This window comes from Phodopus roborovskii, unplaced genomic scaffold, assembly GCF_943737965.1.
Source record: "Phodopus roborovskii unplaced genomic scaffold, PHOROB, whole genome shotgun sequence".
Taxonomy (NCBI): domain Eukaryota; kingdom Metazoa; phylum Chordata; class Mammalia; order Rodentia; family Cricetidae; genus Phodopus; species Phodopus roborovskii.
In genome coordinates this window covers 77,644,526-77,668,192 of record NW_026126418.1, presented here as the reverse complement: position 1 = coordinate 77,668,192, position 23,667 = coordinate 77,644,526, and the positions used below count along the sequence as shown (strand labels likewise).

Sequence of the window (23,667 nt, the reverse complement as noted above, 5' to 3'; positions counted from 1 at the left end):
AGTTTCTGAAGTTTACTAGCTATTAAACCATATCAGTATATTTTGAGGTAGTGGTTATCCAAGGAAAACACTTCAAACTTTAAGTCTAGTAGTTTGTGTTCTTTTTTATTTTTCGAGACAGGGTTTCTCTGTGTAGCTTTGTAGATGCAGGCTGGCCTCCAACTCACAGAGATCTGTCTGCCTCCCAAGTGCTGTGATTAAAGGTGTGTGCCACCATGGCCCCACTGTAGTTTGTGTTCTTAAAGACAGAATGTGGAAGGCAAGAGAGATGGTAAAGATGTTTACTGGCAAACCTGACAACCTGTGTTCTATTCTCAGAGCCCACATGGTGGAAGCAGAAAACTGGCTAGCTTGCCATAGCATTCATGGGCCCACATACTACACATGAATACACATTAGTTCAAAATAAAAACATTAATTATAATGAAAAATAGAATGTGAAAATGTTTTTGGTCACAAAAATACACAGAAGTTTTGTTTACTATTACATGAACAGTCAATGGAGTTTAGTTGAAAGGAATAATATTAAATTGATTCTGGGTCAATTTTCAAAATTAACTGTAGCACAAATTGTAATTTGCCTTAATAATAAAAACTCAAGGTAAAAGGTGAAGGATCAGAAAAGCAGAGTAGCCAGCCACTAGAGTTCTTACCTCTAGCAATGCTCAGAACAAAGGATTGATCCTATCCTCAGACTAGGACTTTTTTGCCTCCTGCCTTCTATCCTCTCTCCACCCAGCCATATCACTATTGTCTCTACCTCCCAAGTGCTGGGATTAAAGGCATATGATTCCCAAGTGCGGGATCACCTTTGTGAACTCTGTTTCTCTTTTAGACAGATTGGATCTGGGTCATCCAGGGTGGCCTTGAACTCAGATCTGCCTGCCTCTGCCTCCCAAGTTTGGAATTAGAGGTGTGGCCACCACTGCCAGGCCTCTATGGCTAACTAGTGGCTTATCTTTGCATTCTGATCTTCAGACAAGCTTTATTACAGCATAAACAAAATGTCACCACAATTCAACATATAGTTTTGTTGTTTATTTTTATAGCGATATCTAAAGCTTACATTCAGAAATGTTTCAGATTCTGCAGTGATAGTAGTCGATTTTAACAGTTAACTGGATGACTAATGTATTAATTCTTACTTTTGTCTATTTGCAGCTTTTAAAACACTACACAACAAAATAATGATCTGCTAGACTGCTAACCTGAGCATCAGCTTCCACAATGCCTGTGCAGGCAGCTCAGTGGACAGAGTTTCTGTCCTGTCCAATCTGCTATAATGAATTTGATGAGAATGTGCACAAACCCATCAGTTTAGGTTGTTCACATACAGTTTGCAAGACCTGCTTGAATAAACTTCACCGAAAAGCGTGTCCTTTTGACCAAACTGCCATAAACACAGACATTGATGTGCTCCCTGTCAACTTTGCACTTCTTCAGTTAGTTGGAGCCCAGGTAAGTGTCCAGTGTTTTTACTGATTTAGTGTATAAGTTGTCAAAATTAGTTCATTAGCCAGTACAGAGCATATTGAATGGTAGTTGAAACCTAAAAGGTATCAGTTTATTTACTTTTTGTGAGGTGTTCCTAAAAGTATTTTTCTTAATGCAAAATATTTCTTAGGCAAAATATTGAGTCCCATTAAAATTATACATTTGTTTTCTCAATAGCAAGGCCAGAATTTATGAAAATAAGTGCTATGATTGTTGAGAAACAGTTTGTGTATGGACATACCAGTATTCATTAAGTCAGCTGAAAAATGTAATCAAAGGTTTAAATAGAAAGGAACCAACTAAAGCTCTCAGGTGGAAGCTTTGTTGATGTTTATAACTTCATTTGGTATAGGATATAATTATCAATTGGATATATAAAATAAATTATATCAGTAACAAATTCTGCACAGTATCTTATTCCCCCATTTATTATGGAATAATCATTTCATATAGTGCTTAAAATAGTCTATGGATGTGTGCATTGTGACATACATCTTTTCAGGTTCATCTCTTCCCTATCTCTACTTATCTGGACCTCCTAACCAGTTCTCAAATATGCTATGTATAGTAATGCATAGAGATTTAAAAAATGTCTTTGTCTAGAATGATTCCTCCCTTACTATATTGAAGTATTTACAAATGTTGCAGCTCTCTGGGAGCTTTATCCTGACTTTATAGTAAATTCTAACCCTTGTCCAGTTCTTTCCTTTTTAAAATTTATTTTTATTATTTTTAATTGTTTAAGTATGTCTGTCTATGTATATATCTATATGTAGGTATGCCACAACCCCAAATACTTATCTTTATTTGTGTGTGTCTGTGTGCTTGAATATCCCATGCATGTAAATGTTCTAAAGATGGTGTTAGGTCCCTAAGGCTGGAGTGGTAGGCCATTTGAATTGCCCAACATGGGTGTTACGAATTGAACCTGGGTCATCTGGAACAGCATCAAGGGCTCTTAACCACCGAGCCATCTCTCCAGCCCTCTCTGTATTTTATATTTTTTGTTGTTTTGAAACAGGATTTCTCTGTAGTTTTTGGAGCCTGGCCTGGCACTTGCTCTGTAGACCAGGCCTGCCTCTACTGAGATTAAAGGTATATGCCACCACTACCCGGCCCTCTCCATATTTCTTCCACATATGTTCGTGGTATAATTTCATTGATCACTTTCTTGTTACTGGAGTTTCTTGTCCTGCCAGTTCCCAACACCCTTGAGCCCCAAATAAGCACACAAAGACTTACATTAATTATTAAACTGTTGGCCAATGGCTAGAGTGTCTTATTGACTAGCTGTGTCTTAATTATTAACTCATTTTTATTAATCTATGTATTTCTTTTATCATAACTAAGGAAAACCATAACCATAACTATCTGTCTTCAACTCCATCAAAGACCTCAGAAGGATATAAACTCTAGAAGTGACAGAGGCATCTTGTTGCCTGGACAGTCACCCAACGTTTCTATGTAATGTTGGGGCATCCATCTTCAGCCCATAGGCCATAATATGTCTGACAGACTTCTCAGTGAATTAGGAAATTTGAAACTGTCTGCCTGTATTGGCAGTTTGTCAAGTCTTTTTTCTGTGTCCTACAGAATATCTGGCAGACTTTTCCATGAACCAGGGAGCCTGCATGACTGTCCCATCTTTTTTCAGCAGTCACTTTCCTGTGGGTCCTGTATGTCCTATTTATACAGCATACAAACAGTCCAGGCAAGAGCAGTTTCTTGTCCAAATGGCTACTCTTGCAATGTGGGAAAACAAACTCCATTGATGCCCATCTTCCTCTCAGAAATAATTGGTATTGCCAGGAGCAGTTGGGTCACTGTCATGAAAAGCCCCAACCATTTTAAATGCCATATTGTGTAGGTTTTTGATAGGTTTGAAGAATATCTATCCATCTCAAATATATCACTGTATATCTAGAATACCTACCTAACATAATTATGAGTTTTGACTTACAGGTGTACTTTTGCCAATCCTGGAATTCACTGTGTAGACCAGGCTGGCCTTGAAATCACAGAGAGCTGCCTGACTCACGAGTGCTGGGATTAAGGCATGGGCCACCACACCCAGCTACTCTATTTCTTTTTTAACCACTTTTTTTTTTCTTTTCTCTCCCAAACCTATGTATATTTGTAAACACATTTTAAACCCCTTGGAGGTTTTTTCGTCATCTGAATCTGTCTTTATTGTGTACCTCTGTCTTTTTCTGGCTACAAGTCTTTTACCTGCTAAAATTAAAACAGTGGCTGTTTTAGCCTCTGGCTTTCCAATATAGTGGGGGTACATTAACCACTAACGCTGGACCCTGTGCCCACCACCTCGGTCTATATAACCATCAAGCAGCATGTTGCCAGCCGCTCACAAACACCACTTAATTGATATCAGAGCCTCTTAAAAGAGCTGTGCAGTTTTTGCTGCTAATGATGAGTCAGGAAGCCTCCCTTAAAGGAGCTGTGAGCCTCTGCTTGTCTCTAGCAAACAGAGCCTACCTGAGAAAATGCTGCTACCAAGAAGCTGTGCTTGCCTCTGTTTTTTTGTTTTTAGAACCCTTTTTAAGTTATTGTCAGGTTTTACATAGGAAAACCTCTCTCTGTGTGTTGGCGCCATTTTGTTGCTGGAGTTTCCCAATTAAACACACAGGTGCTATATTAATTATAAAACTGTTGGCTGATGGCAAGTGCTTCTTATTGGCTATTTCTGCCTTAATTATTAACCCATGTCTATTAATCTGTGTATTTCCATGTGTCCAGACCTGATTCTCTTTTGGTAGCTACATGGCATCTCTGCAGTCTCTGTTTCTCTGCCTACCTTTTCCAGAATTCTTCTAGTCTCCTAGCCCTGCCTATCTTCCTACCTCTATTGGCCAAACAGTGTTTTATTCATCAACATATACAGAAGGACTTCCCCTATGACTTTCTAAAATAGTAGTCATTTATATGTTTATTTATTGGCTGTCTCTTATCTCTGTAGCATTTAAATTCTTTGAGACAAGACATTTTCATTTTTGATTATTGATTGTTCCATAGTGTAGACATGTGAGAAATATTCTTTAAATGTCAGTATTGGACTGAATTGAACTTTTATAACATTATGAAACATCATCATTTTACAAATTATGGAAATTGATATGAACCGATTAAATAATTTTTCAAGGTCACACATAGGAGAAGCAGGACTTCAAGTTTACCCATGTTTTATTTTTTATTCTTCTGGTGCTAGGGATTAGACCAGGGGCCTCACATATACAAGTTGGGAATTCTCATCGAGTTATATATGTCTGGTGAATATATTCTGTCAAGGGAATATAGATCATAAATTACAAATTTAATAAGTATATCATGTAGAAGTCAGTACTAAATGGTATGGGGTGCAGGCAGAATCCCTGACTTTTTCTTAATTTTGTTTTGAAGATTAACATTGACAAAATACTATTAATTTTCCAGCTTCATTTTTAGTTCACTTAAATGGCTTAGATATTATCTTTGTATAACAATTTTATACTCACCAACATTATTAGCAGATTTTTAAAGAGAAGCTGCATGAACTAAATGAGTGTATCTCGGCAATTTTTTATTTTTTAGGTACCAGATCATCAGTCAATAAAATTAAGTAATCTAGGTGAGAATAAACACTATGAAGTGGCAAAAAAATGTGTTGAAGATTTGGCACTCTACTTAAAACCACTAAGTGGAGGAAAAGGTAAGTTTGTAAGTGGCATTTTTATTAGTGTGTAAGACTTTGTTGAGGCCAGCTGGTAGTAGTTCACACCTTTAATCCAAGCACTCTGGAGGCAGAGACAGGCAGAACTCTGCAAGTTTGAAGCCAGCCTGGCCTACACAGTGAGTTCCTGGATAGCCTCCCAAGCTACAGAGAAATCTTGTGTGTGAGGGGGTGTGGTTGGGGGGGGGGAAATAAAACTAAAAACTAAAAATGACTCAATCAAATGTTAAGTGTTGAGCTTTTAATGTTGGCTAGAGTCACTGCCTGTCATGGAGTCCACAGTCTATTGGATTGGGTATATAACTATAATAAATTATTCATTACTTTGGCAAAAGCAGAATTGTAATTTATCATTGCTTTTCTGGTGATTAGCTAGTGATTTTTTTTTTTTACAGATATAATGGTAATTGAATGAATCAAATATTTATTTTGTACCTATTAATTAATAAAGTGTGGACTTAGGATGCTTGATACACTTTAGTAAACAGGAAAACACAACTTGAACCTATGTGTTGTCTTGTATCTGTAAAAGGATAAACTATAATAAACAGCATGAAGAATTAGGTTATATAGTATAAATGGTAATTGGTGTAAAGAGAAAATACACAGGTTAAAATGTCAGGGTGAGAAGATTAAAAGAGGTTTTAAGAATATCTAGTGAAGTTCTTGGTTTGAATGTAGTTCTTGAAATTGAATTGAGGTAAAAGAGATGAGATGGGTACTGAGGTAGATCCTGGGAAAGTATTTTCTAGTCAGTAGGAATCGCTATATAGTGTATTGTCCCTGTGGCAAGAGGAGAGTGTGCTTGGAGTAATGTGAGTAAGGATAGCATTACAAGAAAAGTTAAGATGAAAGATCATCAGGCAAGGTGTACACCGACTTTCAGACCATTTAAAGACTTGAGCTTTTGCTCTGAGCAAAGTTGGGGAGTGGTTTTGAACAGAGTAATGACATAACAACTAATGTTAAAAGGATCACTTTGGCACATTCTATATGGAGAGATACCTTGCTCAGCCTAGACATGGGTGTGGGGAGGTGGGGAATGTGCTTTGGTCCTGCCTCAAGGAGGTGATGGACAGACTTAGTAGACTTCCTATGGGAGGCATTATCCTCTCTGAGGAGCAGATGTGTGTGTGTGGAGGGGGGGTAAAAAAGATGGGGAGGGGGATTGGATGTAAGAAATAAGTTAAAAAAAAAGATCACTTCAGCTGTTGTCTCTTTTTTTGTGAGAAGTTTTATTAGAAAGGGAGGTAGGGAAAAGGGAAGAGAAAAGAGATAAAGTGTTAGAGACAGAGAGGACAGAAGAGAAGAGGGAGACAGGAAAAGTCCTGTCTTCCCCAAGGGAACAGCAGGAAAGGAACGGGCAAAGAGAGCTGGAAAGAGAGTCGGCTGTTCTCTTGAGACTGTATAGAGGTCAAAAGGATTAGTGAACAGTTAAACAATTGAGGCACAGTTAGTAAAACTGGAGCTTGGTACCATTTGGAGGTAAGGCAAGAATATTCCCTAGATTTGGAATTTGAGAGAAAGAGCAGAAGAGGCAAATGTAACTTCTGAAGTTTGCTTAAGTACCTGCAAAGAGAGTTGCTGCCGCTTTTGGAATAGTGGAGGTAGATTAGGTTTGGGTAAGGAGCTCAAGTTCAGTTTTGGTTACATTAAGTTTGAGACGTCTAAGATTCATTTAGCTGTGATTGAGTTGCTAGTGGTTATATAAGTTATGAATTAAGCATGAGGTACATGGTCTGTAACTTTGGGGATTATTCTAATATGATTGTTTTGTGGAACAATGAGACTGGATGAAATCATCTGTGTTAATGAGTTTATAAGATAGTCTCTTTATTGCTGGTAGATCAGAGTTGGGGGTTAAAAACTACTATCAAAGGATACTAGAAGGAAGAAAGCTAAGAAAATGGAATGTTCTGGAAACCAAAATAAAGTGCTTTAAAGACTAAAGTCATCCATATTTAATGTTACTGAAAAGTCAGATAAGGATTGAGAATTAGCTGTGGATTTAGAAAAGTAGATATAATTGTCTTGATGAGCAGTTTGGTGTAAACAATAGTGTGGCAAAACCTTGAATTGGAATAAGTTTTCCATACTTTTGAAGTAAGATGTTGGAAATAGTGTATAATAGAAAATGTATAAGATAGCCAGGCAGAAGGTAGCTTGGGTTACATAGCATATAGGCTATTTATTCAGAGTATCTACTAAAATAGGATCAGTGAGGAAGAAAGGCAGATAATAGAAGATTACTACACAAGGAAGTAAAAAAGACAACTAGTAAAGGAACAGAGATCATTTTTTAAAAATCTGTTTATAAAGCAGAACTGTCTTGGTGCAAGTCTTTAATCTCAGCACTTTGGGAGGCAGAGGCAGGAGGATCTCTGAGTTCAAGGTGAGCCTGGTCTACAGATACAAAGTGAGTTCAAAGACAGCCAAAGACTTCAAAGGCTATACAGGGAAACTCTGTCTTCAAAAGCAAAAGAAAAAAAAAAGCTTACATTTTTAAGATAAGTGGAATGGTTGCGTACTTGTTCTTAAGTATTTTGCTGATGGAAATAATCAAGCAGAGGGAAAAAAAAATGTATGATATAGAAGAGGGGAGGATTTCTGAGCAGGACCCTGAGTAGGTTCAAGTGAAGGGAATATAATATGAACCACATTAAAGCAGTGTTACACATTTCTCTCTTTTATTTTTGTTTTGGTGGTTTTTTTTTTTTTTTTTTTTTTTTTTTTCTCAAGGCAGGATTTCTCTGTGTAGCACTGCCTATCTTGGAAGTCACTTAAGTCATTTTGTAGACCAGGCTGGCCTCAAACTCACCGAGATCCACCTGCCTCTGCCTCTGAGATGCTGGAATTGAAGGCATGCACCCCCACCATACATTTCTTGTGTGCAATATTTTTTTTAAAACCATTATTAAGTGTTACATTTTGAGGTTTAAATTTATATTCATTTGTCTGTAAATTTATTTCCAGATACTTTTTTAAAGGCAGGAGTAAAGTAAATCACAGTATACTCTTTGAACATATCCAGCCTATAGAACAAGACACTTAAATGAAATCTGAAGTATTTAAGAACTAGGCTCTTTATTATTACAGAATGGTAATAAACAGGGACTCAATATTCAGTTAGAAAAGTCAAATTATCAAGATACTCAGAAAGAACTATTGTTTAATAATTAAATACAGGAAATGAAAATTGCCTTTTTTTTTTTTTTTTTTTTTTTTTTTAAATTAATGTGGAGTTTCTTTTGTCTCCATTTGTTAAAAGGTGTAGCTAGTTTGAACCAGAGTGCCCTGAGTCGTCCAATGCAAAGGAAGCTAGTTACTCTGGTAAACTGTCAACTGGTGGAGGAAGAAGGTCGCGTCAGAGCTATGCGAGCTGCCCGTTCACTAGGAGAAAGAACTGTGACAGAACTGATCCTGCAGCACCAGAACCCTCAGCAACTGTCTGCCAACCTGTGGGCTGCTGTCAGGGCACGAGGGTGCCAGTTTCTAGGGCCAGGTAAGATAGAATCATGCATATCCTGACATAGTAAAGTGTAAGTCATAGCCAGTGCTTTGGGAGAAATTTCTTAGGCATCAGTGATATAGAGGGCTCATCTGCAGTTTGCAAATTAGAAAACTGATTTAGGAAAGAGCCTACAACTGCACAGGTATACATCAAGTAAGGTAAAGTTTTTTTTTGGGGGGGGTCAGCATGATATAAATAATAAATGTTTCATTGATAACACTTGGAAAACAAGAGCTATGGAAACTAGCAAGAAGCTTCTTTATGGTCAGTGGTATGGGTATCCTGTTTAAAACAATCTCTATATACCAAGTTATAAAGTGCTTAACAAAAAATTGGGAGATTTGTCATTTGATTTAGAACTATAATTTAGATAAAATTTATATAGGAAACATTTTGTTTTGATGGTCTGAGAATTTTTTTTTTTTTTTTTTTTTAAATAGTGTCCTGTGTAGCTAAGGCTGACCTAGAATACTTGATGTGTAGTACAGTCTGGCCTCCAACTTTGTAGTCCTTTTGCCTCTGCTGGAATTACAAGCATTCACCACCACACCCATCTGGGAAACATTTTTCTTTAAATATTTACTTAATTGTGTGTGTGTGTGTGTGTGTGTGTGTGTGTGTGTGACGAATGCAGGGTCCCACTGCATAGCTCTTGCTATCCTGGAACTCAATATGTAGACCAGGCTGGCCATGAACTCAAAGAGAGCCACTTGCCTCTCCCTCCAGAGTGCTGGGTTTAAAGAATGCAAAGGGCATGCACTTTTTGTCCCTGTGAATGTTTGTCACTTGTATTCAGGTACCCAAGGAGGCCAGAAGTGGGTGTCAGATACCTTGGAATAGAGTTACAGGCAGTCGTGAGCTGATTGACATGTACTTGAACTAAACTCAGGACAGCTAGTGCTCTTAACCACTGAGCCATCTTTTTAACTTTTAAGAAACTTACTTAGTTTTGATTTTTTTTTTTTTTTTTTGAGACAGGGTATTAGGAACCATGGACAACTGGACTGAAATGTGGCAAAATAATTGGGTGCTTCGAGGGATTGAAGAACCTTACATATCAATCTAGGATTTTAAAGTCACAAATCTAAACACACATATTCAGTGACTCCATTATCTGTCTGGTGGCTTACTACATAACCCAATGGTCACTTTTTCCATTTCCTTGTCCTTCACCCCCATTTGTCACCTGTTATGAACTAGCACTTCCTCTGAATGGACAAGCCTTTGTGAGAAAGTACATGACCCTTTAAAAAAAAAAAAGGGCGGGGGTGCTTCTTTAAATATCTAGAAACTTTAACTATAAGCAACTGCTTTTGAGACAATGGGAAAAATAAAATGACTAGATATTAGATTAAGGAAATACATTACTTTTGTTAGATGTGATAATGTTCTAACGTAAAAATTTTAAAAACCATCACCTATTACAAATATGTATATAAGGGTAAAGTAATATGTTGTCTGGGACTTATGAGGTAAACTAGAAAACACACGAGGTAAACTAGACAAATGAAAAAGTAGATAAACCTTTCTGAAGACAGCTTTGTTGACAATTAAACGTATATTCATTACATTTTGCACAAATCAAAGTTAAATTATAATTTCCAAAAAATCCTCATTTTTTTTTTTTTTTTTTTAGGGTCTTAATTTAAGGATGACACTTTGGGATACTTGATATGTATGTATGTATGTATGTAGATACACTAGATACCTGATACTCCTTATTGTAACTCAAAAAGACAAAAACCTAATTGAAAAGTGGATCAAAAATTTAACATCCAAATAAGTGACAGGTGGAGAACGAGCATTTGTAGGACACTGAAAGTCTTTAGTTAGTACTGAAATGTAAATCAGACTCAGCAAGGGGCTGCAGGGTGGGGTTCTGTGGTAATGCTGGTCTAGCTTGTGTTAGGCCCTGACTGAGGTTGTTGTGCAGAGCACGAACACACACAATAATGAATCACAGTGTGATACTACTTCATAAGTGTTTGATTTGCTGTGGTTAAAAACAAAACCACCTGATAAGTTGATAAGGCTGTGGAGGATGTGGACATAGGAAAGAGTGCTCTTCTGTATGGAAAAGACTTTGGCAGTCTCTTTAAAGTTAGCCTTCCAAAATAGAAATCAGATACTCGGACTGATATTTGAACACAAATTGTTTATAGCATTATTATTTATAATGATTAAACGAAGGCATGAGCTGATCATAATCAAGCACTTGGAGAGGATCAAGTATGAAGATGAGTTAGAGGCCAGCCTGAGCTACACATCAAGCCCCTGGCTCCAATAACCTCAGTGTTGATTTCACAAATGCGCCACCATGCCTGACCTTTAGTGTTCTTTTATTTGGAACCATTCCCTGCATTGTCTTGATGATAGGAATAGTTTTGAATATACAGCATTTCTTTTAAAGTATAAAAAAGGTGGAAGTATTTTATTTGCCTGTTAACTAATAAAGCCATAATCTAAACATAATGTATTCATTAAGAACTTCCAACCATATAAAGAAATGCAGTAGGGCTGAAGAGATGGCTCAGCCATTAAAGGCTAGGCTAATAAACCAAAAATATAAGAAATGCAGTTAAACAATCCATGGATATATGCTTCTTGTAGATAGTGTTTGAAAATACTGTGATAATTGAAAGAAATCTGATAGAAAATGAGTGATTGCTAAGGAGAAATGGTTACCAGAAATGATTGCTTGATGACTGTGAGTTTTCCTTTGGAGAAGTGAAAATGTCTTTGAACTAGGTATAGTTAATGGTTGTATAATCTTGTGAATGTACTAAGTGCTACTGGATATTGCAAACCACCTTTTCTTTTTGTTTTACGGTGCTGGGATGGAATTAAGGGCCTTGCATATACTAGGCAAGAAAGAACTCTACATCTAAGATAGATCCCTAGCTCATTTATTTATTTATTTATTTATTTATTTATGGAAGTGGTTGATTTATATGAGAATTGTATCCCAAATTTTTGTAGAGTCCCTATTTAGGTCAAATTTTGTTCTTGACTGATGATGGTGCTGGTGCTGTGATACTGTCCTCATTTGATTCATAATACCCTCACTGTGGAAAGGAGAGTGGATTGACTCTAGACTCTTGATGAGATCTCAGTTTTAAAGTTCTATTGTTTTGTTAGATAATAGTGGGGTTTTAATTTCTTAGCTTGAAATTATGTTAAATTCAGTGAAAATATGCAAAAATAATACAGAGAATACCTGTATATTCCTTAACCACATTTATCAGTTTTATTATAATTCTACATTTGTAATTATTTTCCTTTTTGAAATATTTTAAAATAGGTTGCATATTTTATTCTCCTTCTTTTACTCAATATTTTAGTGTGTTTCCTAAAAGCAAGGGTACTACTCTGTGAAAAGAGTATTCATTAAATTAAATTGTTGACAAGCTGTGGGGCACAGGCCTTTAATCCCAGCATTGGGGATACAGAGGCAGGCAGATCTTGTGTTCAAGGCCAGCCTGGTCTACAAAATGAGTTCCCAGGACAGTCAAGAACAGCTAAGGCTGCACAGAGAAACCCTGTCTCAAAAAGAAAAAGAAAAAAAAAAGACCACGGTGTAGTTCCACAGTCTGTAATTCATATTTCATAGTGTCCATTTTTTCCAAAATGTATTTTATGACATTGTTTTCTTCTGGTGTAAGTCCCAGGGTCTCACTGTGTAGAAGCCCAGTCTAACCTGGAACTCAAGAGCCTCTTGCCTAAGCCTTCCAAGTGTTACCAGCCTATGCTAACAAGTCCAGCCATCAGCATTATTTTTTTAAAATATCTTTTTCATTTATTTTACATATGGACTGCAGTTTCCCCTCCTTCCTCCAGTCTTGGCCTCACCCCCACCCCATTCCCATCTACCCTCCTCACCATCCACTTCTCCATTTCCATTCAGAAAGGGGAAGGCTTCCTGTGGGTTTGAAAATGGCACATCAAGTTGAGAAAGGATCAAGCTCCTCCCCCTGCATCAAGGCTGGGCTAGGTAATCCAGCATGGCGAACAGGTTCCCAAAAGCCAGCTAAACACCAGGGATGATAGGTCCTAATCTTTCTGCTAGGAGAGTTACAAACAGACCAAGCTATACAATTATCACACACATGCACTGGTCCTAGGTTGTTCCCATGGAGGCTCCCTAACTGCTGGTCCATGAGTTTTCACGAGCACAGGTCAACTGTCTTTGTGAGTTACTCCATCATTACATCCCTGGCTTGGTCAATTCCTCTCCCTTTTCTTCAGTAAGACTCCAGGAGCTCAGCCCAGTGCTTGGCTGTGGATATCTGCATCTGCTTCCATCAGTTACTAGATAGAGTATCTCTGATGATGAATAGGGTAGTCACCAATCTGCTTACAGTCTATGGCCAGTTCAGGCATGCTCTCCACTATTGCTAGGAGTCTTAGCTGGGATCATCCTTGTGGATTCCTGGCCACTTCCCTGGTGCCAGGTTTCTTCCTAACAGTGAAATGTTATCCCCTTCCCCCCCATGAAGAGATCTCTTTTGTTACTCTCCCCCTCCATCCTGCCCATAACCTGCCTCCTGCATTCAGCCTGCCCAACAAGCTTCCTCAAGTTGTCATGTTTCTATCCCCGCTATCCCCCCCTTTACATAGAAGATCTGTATTTCCCCTTCCCAGGGAAATCCATGCATCCTTCTTTGGGCCCTCCTGGTTTTCTAGCCTATGTGGGGCTTTGAATTTTAGGTTTCTTATATTTTATTCCTAACATCCACTTATGAGTTAGTAAATACCATGTTTGCCTTTCTGCGTCTAGGTTATCTCACTCAGAATTTTTTTTCTAGTTTCATCCATTTCATATTCCATAAGGGTTTTTTTTTTTTTTTTTTTTTTAAACAGCTGAGTAATACTCCCATCATATAAATGTACCATATTTTCCTTATCCATTCTTCTTTTGAGTTCTGTTGAGGGACATCTAGGTTTTCTCCAGGTTTGGCTATTATGAATAAAGCTGCAATGAACATAGCTAAGCAAGTATCCTTATGGTATGATTGAGCATCCTTTGGGTATATGTCCAAGATTAGTATAGCTGGGCCTTGAGATAGATTGATTCCCAATTTTCTGAGAAACTGACACAATGATTTTCAAAGTTGTACAAGTTTGCACTCCCACCAACAGTGGAGGAGTGTTTCCCTTACTCCGCAGCCTCTCTAGCATAATCTATCATCAGTGTTTTTGATCTTAGCCATTCCATCAGCATTCTTTTATCTTGAACGATTATCAGTCTTTTTTTGGCATTGATATTCTTGAAGAATACCGAACACCTATAGAATATTTGTCATCTTAGGTTTACTTGATGTTCCCTTGTGATTTGACTGAGAATAGTTTGTATTTCCCTAATTATAAAACATTGTAAGTAGCCATGAAGTGGTGGCACACACCCTTAATACCAGCACTGTGAGCAAAGGCAGGTGGATCTCTTTGAGTTTGAGGCCAGCCTGGTCTACACAGTACAGCCTATCTTCCAGGATAGCCAGGGCTACACAGAAACTCTGTATTGAAAAACCAAGAAATAATAAATAAATCAACATAAGTCAAATTAATGCTTTCTTTAGGCATTTTACCCAAAGGCTAATATTATTTAAAATTATAGACAATATAGTTTCTGACAAACATGTTGTCTTGTGCATAAGCCAAATATGCATGTCCTTTACAAATTATCATTGCCAAATTACTTCTCTGTTTATGAATTTTTTTCCCATTAACATCATTATCTAATTACTGTTGCATTCCTACAGAAGATATTATTGAAAGTTTTGTTCACTGCAGTTACTGCTATTACAGAGTTTGATTCCCGGCATTTACAGCAGGTAGACTAACTTGTAACCAGGTCTGAGTTACAAGTTCTTTCTCTAGTCTGAGAAAGTACCTGCACATGCACACACTTGTACATACACAATTTAAAATAATGATAATGATAATAATAATAATAATAAAGTCCTGTTCACACCTGTGATAGGTCATTTAGTGCAAAATATGTTTTCTTTAGTTTGGTAACTTTTAAAATTCTTATTTATGGGGCTGTAGAGATGACTTGGTGGTTAAGATTAGTCTTTGCTCCTGCAGAGGACCCAGGTTCAATTCCCAGTACCCACATTGTGGCATACCATCTGTAAACTCCAGTTCCAGGGGTCCTGTATCTGAATCTGCACAGCACCAGACACAACACACATGGTACATGTACAGACATGTAGAGAAAACTTTCACACATATAAATCTAAGTTTTTTTAAATTTTATATTGCAAGTGGGCATGGTACTGCATGCTTTTAATCTGAGCACTCAGTAGGCAACAGGTAGATTTGAGAGTTCAAGGCTAGTATGGTCTATATGGAGAGTTCTAGACAGCCATGGCTACAAAGAGAAACTCCATTTCAAAAAAAAAAAAAATCAATTTGTCTGTGTCTGTGTTGGATCTGTTTAACTATAAGTGTACCTTGACATGTGTGGAGATTGGGTGAGGATTGTGGCATCTTCTACCTTTACCTTGATCAGGTAAAGTATGAATCTGATTTATCAATAAAAAATTGGGAGTCAAATATTGGGGTAAAAGCTGAAAGATCAGAGAAAGAGCAGCAGCCATCAGAGACTTACCTGTCTTGAATCCTCAGATGGAAAAGAAAGAGATCTTCCCTCTATCCCATCTTATCACTTCCTGACTGTCTTGTCTACACTCCTCCAGACCTCTGATTAACTAGTGGCTAGCTCTGCCCTCTGACTCCAAGCAAGCTTTATTTGTCAGAACAAACAAAATCTCACACAATAATCAACAAGTATCTTTACCTCGAGTCACTTTGCTGGCCATTGATCAATTTTAAAATGAATTGTTTTTCTATATGTGTGATTTCCTTTTTTCATGCTAATTAAGATGCAGATTATGCATAGTGTACCACCATAAATTGATATCCAAATACCCTTTTGACAGACATTATTAGTATAATCTTCATTCCTTTACTGTTTCTAGCTATGCAAGAAGAAGCCTTGAAGTTGGTATTGTTGGCATTAGAAGATGGTTCTGCCCTCTCAAGGAAAGTTTTGGTACTTTTTGTTGTGCAAAGACTGGAACCAAGATTTCCTCAGGCATCAAAAACAAGTATTGGTCATGTTGTGCAGCTACTATATCGAGCTTCTTGTTTTAAGGTAAGCATTGTATAACTGTATAACTCTCTGAAGATTACATGCTTATATGTGAGGCAGAGGCTTCCTAGAGTCCGTTTTACCTGGTGTAGTGACCCCAGAAATATGGAATGCTTCAAAGTTCAGAAGAACTGATTTTTTTCAATTTTTCCTTCTGATATTAGGTACTTGTTACTACCTATTAGTTTCAGGAACATTGAATCAAACATACATAAAAGTAAAGAGTAAGGTGTGTTCCTCCCGCTGCCAGTCTTGTCCCGCCACCATGCCAGCCCCAAATAACGCACAGAGACTCTGTATTTGATATTATGCTGTTTGCCAGTTACTTGTTTCTAATTGGCTAGCTCTGTCTTAAGTATTAACCCATTTCTATGTATTTCCACGTGGTCTTACCGTGAGCGTAGGAATGGCAGTTCTGTGCTCTCCAGACTCTCCATCTTGACTCCTCCTTCCTACTTCCTCTTTCCTCCTTGTCTCCTATCTCCCTTTCCTATTGGCCAACAGTGCTTTATTCATAACCAGTATGAGAAACACATTTACAGAATCGCATCTCCTCTTTTCTGTCTAAATAATAAGAAGGGTTTTAACCTTAACATAGCAAAATATATAATACAACAGTTATGAAATAAGAATCACAGTTAACAATATTTAGTCCATTAACATTTAGCAAGGTTAAAAAACTATTCTATCTATCCTATATTTGTGAGTTTAAAGTCCTATATGTAATTTATCTTTAAGCTTAACTAAGGAAAACTATAACCATAACTATCTGTCTTCAACTCTTTCAAAGACCACAGAAGGATAGTATATAAACTCTAGAAATGACAGAGACATCTTGCCTTGTCAGTCACCTGAAGTTCTTCTGTAATCTTCCATCTTCAGCAGACTCTTCAGCAAAGCAGGAAACTTTAAACTGTCTTCTTGTATTGGCAGTTTGTCAGTCACTTTTCTCTGTGTCCTGCAGACTGTCTGGCAGACTCTTTCATGAAGCAGGAACTCTGTAGCAATGTCCATCTTCAATCAGCAGTCACTTTTCTGTGGGTCCTGCATGTCCAGTTTATACAGCATAAAGTCAAACAGTCTAGACAATAGCAGTATCTTGTCCAAATGGCTAGTCTTGCCATATTGGGAGCAAACTTCATAACTCCTTTCTTCAAGGTACATCTTCCTTTCTGACGCAGGTGGTGTTGCCAGGAGTAGTTATGCCTCACTGTCAAGAAAAACCCTAAACCATTTTAAATGCCATATTCTGTAGGTCATTGAAAGGTTTGAAGAATGCCTATCCATCTCAAATACATCTTGAAAACCTAAGTAACTTAACTCTAAGTTTTCACTATCATAGGTAACTGTCTATAATCTGTACTAAGTTATACATTATATTTAAATGAGCTATATAAACACAATACCTAAACAAAAGGAGAAATATACATATCACAAAATTGACCTTAAATTGTATCAATAAATGAAAATCCATTCCAAAACAAAGTAATCATATCTATACCATAATCCCCTTTTTAGACCTTTAAAAAGAGATTGGTTGTGGTCATTAACCATTTGAAACCAAGCCCACTTAAATGAAAACAAACATGTATAAACAATATTTGGGAATTTGGGCGTCATTCTTTCCAAACTACTTCCTGCTGGTAAAGGGCGCTGTCATGGGGATCCTAAGATGATGCAGAAATCCTGGCTGTAGTCTTCAAGGGTGCCTTGTTCAAGCTGTTTTGAATGTTGGATCACCAGGAACTCTGTTTCAGGGGGTCTGGCTTGATCAAACCATGTTAGTCTAGAAGGAATCCACAGCTTTTCATTTTCTGTGGAAACAAAAATAGAAATCCTTTTCCCCAGTAACCTGCCTTGAACTTAAATGTTTGAGTCAAAGCATTTTTAAAATATATAAATTGAATTAATCCAGCAGCATTTAACAGTTATTGTTTCCTCAGCAGTCAAACAATACAAAGACAGTATAATACCGTACAGTATCCAAATTCTCTCCATCTGTGGGTTTTTTATTATTCTGTTTCTTTTGTATTTTTTTGAGACAGGATTTCTCTGTGTAAAGTCCCTAACTTTAGACTCTTACAGAAACTTATAAAAGTGAACTAAAGAAGCCTCACTTCTTTATATTCATTGTTTTAAACAAGGAGTCCCACTGGCCTTTAATCCCAGCCTTGTGAGGCAGAGGCAGGTGGATCCTCTGGATTTGACCACCCTGGTCTATAGAGCTAGTTACAAGACAGACAGGGATACACCAAGAAACTCTGTCTTGAAACAAAACAAAAAAAACCAAGGAGTCCCAAATCATACTGTAGACTTCACAAGAGTAGGAAATATTCGTAATCCATTGTTTCGGTTTGGTTTTATATTTTGTGTAGTGATTAAAGTCTTTTCATGTGAAAATAGTTCACAAGAAATTCAAGGTTAGTCTATGGCGATATATTCCTTTAATCCCAGAACTTGGTAGGCAGAGACAGGTGGATCTCTGTGCATTTAAGGCCAGCTTGATCTACAGAGGGATTTCCAGGATAGCTATGGCTGTTACACACAGGAACCCTGTCTCAAAAACTGGCTCCCCAAAAAAGAAATTCAAAAGTTGAGAAGATTTCCGCAATGTTTGGTATTTTGTTTGATGGAACGCAAAGAGTATTTTAAAATAGAATTTTATCTTAGGCCACTAAAAAGATGAGAAAAGCTCCCTGAATCCTTGTTTTCTGTTACCAGAGTGTAGGTTGTTAGCTAGCACCTGAAAAAAATGAAAAGATTTGTAAATAGATCTCTAGTCTTTTGTGAAAGTAAATCACACATATCTAGGTTTTTTTTTTTTTTTTTCTTCTCATTTTAAGGCTTTAAGATTGAAAAAGTTTTCCTTGGAAATACTCCAGTTTAGAAAATAGGTGATTGATGATGGAAGTATGTTCACATAAGTTCATTTACCTTTGCTAATTTGGTTGGGACACTCTTTGACAGTTGTAGTGCTTGATTTCGTGTGCTTAAAAAAGGTAATGATCTAGTCTCTCACATGTTTTCAGCTAAGCAGCCAGTTTTTAGAGGTCATTTGTCATTCACACCTGACTGACTAGGCTTTCCCACTGTGTTCACTGAAATACCTGTACCTTTTTTTTTTTCCTGTAGGTGTCTAACTCTTTGTGGTTTATAATTGTTACATATTTACAGTTCCCAATGTTATCTGTCATTTGCATCACACATAGGATATATTTCATACTTATAGCCATGTAATTTGAAATGCTAAAGATGTGCAGATTTAAATGCCAAAAAGTCTCACTCAAGTGATATTTACTCTTAGAAAACTAAACACAATCCAATGAGTGTCTTTTAATCACTTAGCAACTAGATTTTTGTGGGTGTATAATTGTTCCTCATGTTTAAGATAGCTATAATGATGATCACATACACAGATCATCAATTTCAGTAATTTCTACTAGGAATTGTACATCATGGCAAATGAGATGACTTTGGATAAAGATGCTGGCCACTGAGCCAAATGACAAATTTGATGCCTCGGTCCACATTGTCTAAGGAGAGAGCTGACTCCTGAAACTTGCCCTTTCAAGTCCACACATGTGCATGGCATGTGCATGTCCACGTATATACATACCAGATAAATGAAATTCATATGTTGGTTCATTTTTCTTTAGAGATCCTTTGTTTACCAAGCATGGAATCAGAACAAGAATTAATGATTTTTGTGCTTAGTGTAGTGGTTCCCAAATGAAAATACAGCACTGGAGTCATCTATTTGTATGTTCCTAGGCTCAATCAAGAATTCTCATTCAGTAGATTTAACAGTATGTCTTTCAAAGCATCACAAATTTTAAATTTGAGTGTGTTTGTGTGTGTGTGGTTGATCTTGTTTTGTAGTTGAAGGATAACAAACAAACCTTTTACCTGCCAGCTGCTGAAACTATGAGTAGTGTTTATGTAATGTTGGGGATCCAATCCCAGCTTCATGCATGCTAGGCAAGTACTGTATCAACTGAGCTGCATCTCCAGCAGCCCTTCACAAGTGATTTCAATACATACTGATACTAGTTGGATTAGGCCCTATTAGTTACCTAAATCTTTCTTCAAGTACTTGGGTGCTCTTGATATTCATGGGTGTGTTATAATTTATTAACTCTATATCTTTAGTTTAGTCTCCACTGTACCTCTTATTTAGGTTAATAATTCCTCCTTTTGTTTCTCTGTTCTTTTAAACTAGGTTATTTTAAGAATACTGACTTTTATGTTAAATCCACATTCCATTCATTATTAAATGCTTAAGATTGTATTGATTGGGGATGGAGTGATGAATGGCTCAATGATAGAAATAGTTGCTGCTTTTGAAGAAGACCTGGGTTTAATTCTCAGCATCTACATGGCAGTTTCAGGGAATCTGACATCCTTTTCTGGTTCATGGGGCAAAGCACACCTGTGCAGTGTGTGTGTGTGTGTGTGTGTGTTGTGTGTGTGTTGTGTGTGTGTACAGATGAATACTCATATACATAAAATAAAAAGATTAATTTTTGAGTGTCCCAAACTCTTTAACTACTTTTAGATTCCCAAAGAGTATATGACCTGTTAATTCTGAGGTGATGTCTAATTTCTTCATGTTCATGTGTTGGGGGACATATTGCTACTATCTGATGTGCCAGCAACAGAAATAAAAATAGTTACTAAAACAGGGCATAGTGGTCCACGCCTGTAATCCTAGCACTTGGGAGGTTTGGGCAAAGAGATTTCTGCAATTTTGAGGCAGACCCTCAATACATTCAACCGCTGAGGAAATATGGAGCTTTTTTTTTTTTTTTTTTTTTTTTTTCTTTTACCAATGACGAAAATAAAGTTGTGTTTGTTTGTTACAGGGTCTTATTATATATTGCAAGTCAAACTTGTGCTCATGATTCTTCTGTTTGAGCTTCTTGAATGCTGGTATTTAAGGCATGAAGCATCATGCCCAGCAGGAAAAGTTGAATTTTGAATAGATCAAATTATTTGTTCAGTGTGAGTCTTAGAATTTGGTGTGTTTTTGTGTGTTTTGAATCTTAAATCCTAGTGCATGTACAGGTAGATGGATAGAAGGTGATTCTCCCAGAAGCCTGTGCCCTATAGAGACAAAGTAGAATATGAGGACTCACTCCTAAGGTTGCCCTCTGACCTATACACACATGTACACATACATGCACGCCCACACACACACACACAGGAACCAACAAGCACTCTACACAGGTACAAAGACAATCTCAATGTTAGAAACAGGATTCTATTCTGAAACTACAGTATCTCATTTCTCAAGGAATCACAGTAAGTAATGCTCCTACTAATCTATCCCAACTCTCTTAAGGAAGATATAGTACATTTAGCTCTGTTCCCCCTCAAACAAGAAAGCAGGACTCTTTTTTTCACTAAAACAACAAACAATAACTTTCCAAGCAAGGAAAATGATGTTCTTTTTAAGACACGTATCTGATCATAGCACTTCTTTCTGTAAAAATTCTCAGTTACTTTTCATTCCCCTCAGGATTTAATACCTAATTTGCCATCATATTTAAGGCCATCTGTGTGTCTTCTTTGACCTATATAATAATTTTTAACTCTGTTCTCTGATCGTTGATGTTGCCATTTTACCTTTTTCTTTTTTAGAATTTGATTTCCCCTCTTTTCCTAAAGAAATCTTATTTTTTATGACGTAGATCACATAGTCTTCAGCCAAGAGAAAACCTTTCCTGAACAATTTCTTTCTATTTGTCTTATTTAATTGCCTTTTGTTCATGTTGCCATGGAGCCTAAAATAGCCCTATTACTATACTTTTCTTTTTCTAAGTGTTTCTTCCCTGCCAAATGCTGATGAACATATTGAAGGCAAGGATTGAATACATAGTTACATAATTTCTGTTTTGTTCTGAAAAGGACTTGTGTTGACATTTCATACTTTGTGTGGTGCCTGGTATATATCCCCTTTTACTGTAGCCCTCACACCTAAAGTAAATGAATTGAGTAAGGGGAAAGAATAGGCCAAGTCTAATGAGTTGTTGTTTTGTTTGTTTGTTTTTTTTTTTCCTTTTTTTTTCCATTTGTAGGTTACTAAAAGGGATGAAGACTCTTCCCTGATGCAGTTAAAGGAGGAATTTCGGAGTTATGAGGCACTTCGCAGAGAACATGATGCCCAAATTGTTCACATTGCCATGGAAGCAGGACTCCGTATTTCACCTGAGCAGTGGTCCTCACTGCTATATGGGGACTTAGCTCATAAATCACACATGCAGTCTATCATTGATAAGGTTTGTGGGATTAGTGGAATTAGAGGTACTGACCTTACACCCTTTCTGTGTCAGAGTACTGTAGCACACACACTCTTCTGTTTATAACCTAATGTGCCCATCTGACCCAGACATTGATTTCATACATCTAACCTAGTGAGCATGATTACTTAGCAGCAGCATTGTACACTTTGTGGAGTATTGGCTTTTACCTCATGCTTATGTGGCTTACTGAGAGTTATAGCTTAGTGCCATTGTACCTCCATGTGAATACTGTATTTCATTTAACTTACCTGAGAAAAATTAAATATAAAATGTGGAACACTTTCTACTGAATGTGTTTTGCTTTTGTAGCATTGTAAGGTTGAAAACTTTTATCTATGCTCTGGCCCCAGAGAGCTAGTATAGCTAACAAATATGTTTTCTAAGTGTCTAGTGATGAGTTTCATAGGGCAGATTCTGAGGTGAAAATTTAATTCATCATTGATCGTCCTATTATGATCTCTGAAGACACTTGAAAACCTATTAAGAAAGATGAGCTGTTGGAAAGCATTTGAATATAGGTGTGTTCTAAAATCCAGAGTAAAATTTATTCTTTCTTCTGTTGTTAGCTACAGTCTCCAGAATCATTTGCAAAGAGTGTCCAGGAATTGACAATTGTTTTGCAACGAACAGGTGACCCAGCTAATTTAAACAGACTGAGGCCTCACTTAGAACTTCTTGCAAATATAGATCCTAATCCAGGTATGTGGGAAAATGTACTAGTGCTTGTACTTTATGGAACTCTGAGGTAAATAGCATAAGAGAATGACCGTTGATAATGTTGTCTCCTCCAACTCCCACCCCATCCCTTTGGCTCTTAATTTAGATGCTGTTTCACCAACTTGGGAACAGCTGGAAAATGCAATGGTAGCTGTTAAAACAGTGGTTCATGGTCTTGTGGACTTCATACAGAATTATAGTAGAAAAGGCCATGAGACACCCCAGGTAAGTTCATTTCTTACACGTTTGACTACTGCAGTGTAACACAGTTTCATGCTGAACATATTAACAATTTGATTAGCTGATGGACTCCTTATGTAACCCTTTCTTCTTAGAAGTTGTAAGTGTAGGAGGAGGGTGTACATGTGTGTCTGAATGTGTAGCTGCATAGGCATTGAGCCTGGGATTTTATGCCTGGCATGCTAGGCTTCAATTCTGACATTAAGTGACATACCCAGCCTTCTTGAAAATCTTTATTCTGTATTTTTGTGAAAAACCCACTTTTTATTGTATTTGCTTAGCTTTTCAGTGTATTGTGAGTTTAGAGGATAGTTTGGACATTAATTACTGGATTACAAATGTTTTTGGCCAAACATTTTGTCCAGTTTTGTTTTTCAGCAGAATTTTTTTTTTCTCCTTTGATATCTTTCAAGTAAATTTCTGTTTTGTAATATGTTATAGAATTTGAAATTCCCCAATATTTTTATTGTACTTTAGAATGTGAAGTTAAATTATAATCCCTTATTCAAATGACTCATTTGTT

The 23,667-nt window shown here is 37.1% G+C and overlaps 1 protein-coding gene and 1 non-coding gene across 6 annotated transcripts in view; both read left to right on the top strand.

Moving 5' to 3' along the window:
* Rc3h2 (ring finger and CCCH-type domains 2) overlaps positions 1 to 23,667 on the top strand; it is a 64,691-nt gene that overhangs the window by 6,076 nt on the left and 34,948 nt on the right. For all 5 annotated transcript variants that reach the window (XM_051185337.1, XM_051185334.1, XM_051185335.1 and 2 more), the window contains exons 2-8: positions 1,162 to 1,458; positions 5,080 to 5,197; positions 8,487 to 8,720; positions 15,713 to 15,888; positions 21,963 to 22,163; positions 22,754 to 22,886; positions 23,011 to 23,129. In XM_051185337.1, the coding sequence (XP_051041294.1) occupies positions 1,228 to 1,458; positions 5,080 to 5,197; positions 8,487 to 8,720; positions 15,713 to 15,888; positions 21,963 to 22,163; positions 22,754 to 22,886; positions 23,011 to 23,129 (1,212 nt within the window). In that variant the 5' untranslated portion in view covers positions 1,162 to 1,227. The remainder of the gene's footprint in view (positions 1 to 1,161; positions 1,459 to 5,079; positions 5,198 to 8,486; positions 8,721 to 15,712; positions 15,889 to 21,962; positions 22,164 to 22,753; positions 22,887 to 23,010; positions 23,130 to 23,667) is intronic.
* Positions 22,556 to 22,666, top strand: LOC127222874 (small nucleolar RNA SNORD90). Its single transcript, XR_007834567.1, has one exon. It is a non-coding gene; the product is annotated as a small nucleolar RNA SNORD90 (small nucleolar RNA).